The sequence below is a fragment of the Hipposideros armiger genome, unplaced genomic scaffold, assembly GCF_001890085.2.
Source record: "Hipposideros armiger isolate ML-2016 unplaced genomic scaffold, ASM189008v1 scaffold_983, whole genome shotgun sequence".
NCBI classification, from domain to species: domain Eukaryota; kingdom Metazoa; phylum Chordata; class Mammalia; order Chiroptera; family Hipposideridae; genus Hipposideros; species Hipposideros armiger.
This window is the reverse complement of record NW_017732333.1, coordinates 315,994-319,144: the sequence shown is the minus strand read 5'-3', so window position 1 is coordinate 319,144 and position 3,151 is coordinate 315,994. Positions and strand designations below refer to the sequence as shown.

The following is a 3,151-nucleotide window of genomic DNA, read 5'->3' as shown; positions in this document are numbered from 1 at the left end:
CCCCCCAAAGTGTGGAGCTCGCATCGTCTCCACCCCCATTCCTTCTCCCCCGCAAGGTCGGCAGTGAGGCCCCAACAGGCACATACACCCAAGGCCCTTGAGCCCCCATTCTCCCGGGTCTGGTCCCCTTTCCCAAAGCTCCCCCCTCACTGACTCCGGATTGAGGCCCAATCAACCCTGAGCCCCGGCCCCGGCTCCATCTTCCCCGCTCTGGACAGGACATATGCCGTGCATATACGGCGGCCTCGGTCCAGGAAACACAAAGAACTCCAAATCCATTGGAGTTATGTTTCCCCTGACCGACTTGGTACATCATGGCCTCAGGGACACCTTGTGAGCTTAGTGCTACTGGGCCCACGCAGATCCCCAGAGTCAAAGGCAAGGGAGGGGTGGCCAGCCCTGTGGCTCTGGATCAGGAGAAAGTGAAACCACAGGCCCCCGAATTGCCAGCCACCTCACCCCTCCCGGCCCCTTCCCAGGCACCAGGCATGTTTGACCCCAGTGAGGGCCTGGAGGGGCAGCCAGGCCTGAGGGGAGCAGGTGCCCCTTGGGCACCCGCAATTCCACGAGGGCCGAGGTGGGCAGCGACCCGAGCCTAAGCCCACACCCCCAGTCCGCTGTGCCCGCACTGTACCCCACGCCACACCGTGGGAGCAGCGGCTCAGCACAGACAGTGCCCGTGGCCAAAGGCCCTTTGTGTCGTCTAGGAGGGCTGACGGGTTATGTTGGATAGAGCTCAGGCCGTGGCCCAGGTGCAGGGCAGGCACTCTCCAGGCGGTTCTGGGACTCAGCTACCCTGCTCGCCCGGGTACCTCACTACATAACGTGAACCTCATTACAGCTCTGCATTTAACAGAAGCGGAAAACGACGAAGCGCGCCCTCCGGGGGGCACCGCTCCGAGGGGGGGTCCCAGTCAGGCTGCAGGCCAGTGCAGACCGCGGGCTTGGTGTGTGCGCCGTGGGTTCCGGCCCCGGGCTGCCCTGTGCACCCTCTCCGCGTCGTGCCCACATTTTACGGGCGATCGCGTGGGGCGCTGGGACCCCCAACCCGGCATCAGCGGCCGCCCCGTAGGACCGATTCGGGCACAGGGTATCGTCTCACGAGCGGGGCTACGTCTCCCCGGCCCGGCATCGTTTCTGGGAGCCGGGCTTCGTCTCGGGGCGGAGCCTCACGAGGCCCCGCCCCTCCGCGCGGCTCCCTGATTGGTCGGCGGCCGGGGCGGGCCCCGCGGGGCATTGTGGGCCGCCGCGCTCCCGCCGCCGCCAGCGCCTCCGCCTCGCCATGTCGGGTTCTCCGGTAAAGCGGCAGAGGATGGAGAGCGTGCTGGACCAGCTCAAGCAGTTCACCACCGTGGTGGCCGACACGGGCGACTTCCACGGTGAGGCCGCGCGGGGGGCCCCGAGTTCGGACACCGGCCGGGCGGCCGTGGCCGGGGCGGGGGTTCGTGGGCACAGAAAGCCGGCCCGCCCCGGCTTCCCCGCTGCAGGCGCCGCTCCCGACCCAGCTCCCGGGGTGGGGGGACACGGGCGAGCCCGGGGCCCGGGGGGACCGGGAAGGAGCGACCCCGGAGCGGGGGGGCGGGGCCTCCGGGAGCCGGGCGCCCAGTCCGAGTCCCGCCCCCGAGCCGAGGGCTTCCGCGGAGCCCCGTGGTGAGCGGTCAGTGAGTCGGTGGGTTAGGGTTCAAAGGCTTTGGTTCGGGGGGATGGGGGTCTGAGGTCTGAGGTCCGAGGAGCAGATTCCGCAGACCCGTGAGCTTGCCGGAGGCGGCTGCGTTCAGCGACTGTTGACTGCTAAGCCGGAAGACCAGAAGTGCGGACGCCACCGCCGGCTTTTGAAACCTCCTGTTGCACAGTCTTTCCGCCCCTGCCCAGGGGACAGCCGGCCTGTGGCAAGGTGCCGGCCACTTGGGGCGGCGGAACTGGGTGGATAAAACCCCGATGCGCTGAGGAAAGCAAAGGGTCGTCCTGTTACAATTTAGACTTTCCAGGGTTTTACTGGTGTCCATTGGCGAGAACTGGGAAGTACAGAGAAGCATAAAGGCTTATGCTGTCACTCCTCAGATCTGCAAATGCACAGCCCAGAGGGACCTCCATGCAGTTCTGCTGGGAACAAATAAGATTTTCAGGGAAACCTTGCAGTGCCCCGCGGACGCGCGTGCTGGGTGCACACAATAAGGAGTGCCTGCCTCCCTTTTCTGCTTTCTCATGGTGACTTGAGAAACAGGCTGTCACTCCTCTGTGATAACAATGAATAAGAGGATTGTTTACCTAGCAGGATTTAGGGAGTGAGTAAGCATTTTTGGCTGCTTCAGTAAAAAGGACGGGCTCTGATCAGTTTGGGGCCAACCTGTGGGCTTGGCTAGCAGAGCAGTATGTCGCCCTGTCTGACTAGCTGGGAGCTTTGGGAGGCTGCGGTCCCCTTTTCATCCTGCCCTGCACCCTCAGACCTCTGGGCAGTGACATTAGCAGGACAGATCCTGGGAAAATGGTTGCATGTTTTCCTGCGTCTGTTTTTTCCCTTCTTAGCACTTAGAATAATTTTCGGTCTTGGCTTAATTGACAGAGCCCTGGTCCGCACATTTCCTGCTGGTTCTCATCTGCCAGTAGCAGCAGGACAGCTGTCAGTCACCTTCTGGCAACATGGCCAGTAAGGTGGTAGAGGACCAAGGGGGTGCTCGCTGTTTTTTTTCCTTTTAGAAATATCTAAACCCAAGCACTGACATTTTTTATTTTTTAATGACTATGAACACATTTATGAAAATTCATTAGTTGATAATATATAGCCATAAATGTTACACACATAGTTTTAAACGGGGCATGTGGTTTTGTGATCATTTTATGAAGTGAAGTTTCTACCATAGGCAGGGGGTTCATAGGCCTCTTTGAAAGTGTAATCAAAGCTGTGACTTCTCTTCCCAGGACAGTGGCTCCCTCCCCTTTCCCAAGTTTTGCATTATCTAAGGGTCCCTGGGCCCTGAAGCCCATCTGAGGACCCCAGATGGGTCTTGGTTTTGGTTTTAGTTTTGTTAAAAGTCAGCTTTATCAAGGCATAATTTTGTACAAGGAAAGGCACTGTTTTTTGTCCACCATTCGCTGGGTTTGTACACGCCGCTGAAAACACCACTCCAGAGCACTTTTTCTTTTTTTTTTT

General features: G+C 59.9%; 1 protein-coding gene across 1 annotated transcript in view; it reads left to right on the top strand.

The window, feature by feature from the left end:
* Positions 1-1,238: 1,238 nt before the first annotated feature.
* TALDO1 (transaldolase 1) overlaps positions 1,239-3,151 on the top strand; it is an 11,902-nt gene continuing 9,989 nt past the window's right edge. Inside the window, exons 1-2 of the mRNA XM_019631071.1 lie at positions 1,239-1,650; positions 1,873-1,894. Coding sequence (XP_019486616.1) covers positions 1,283-1,650; positions 1,873-1,894 — 390 coding nt within the window. The 5' untranslated portion in view covers positions 1,239-1,282. The remainder of the gene's footprint in view (positions 1,651-1,872; positions 1,895-3,151) is intronic.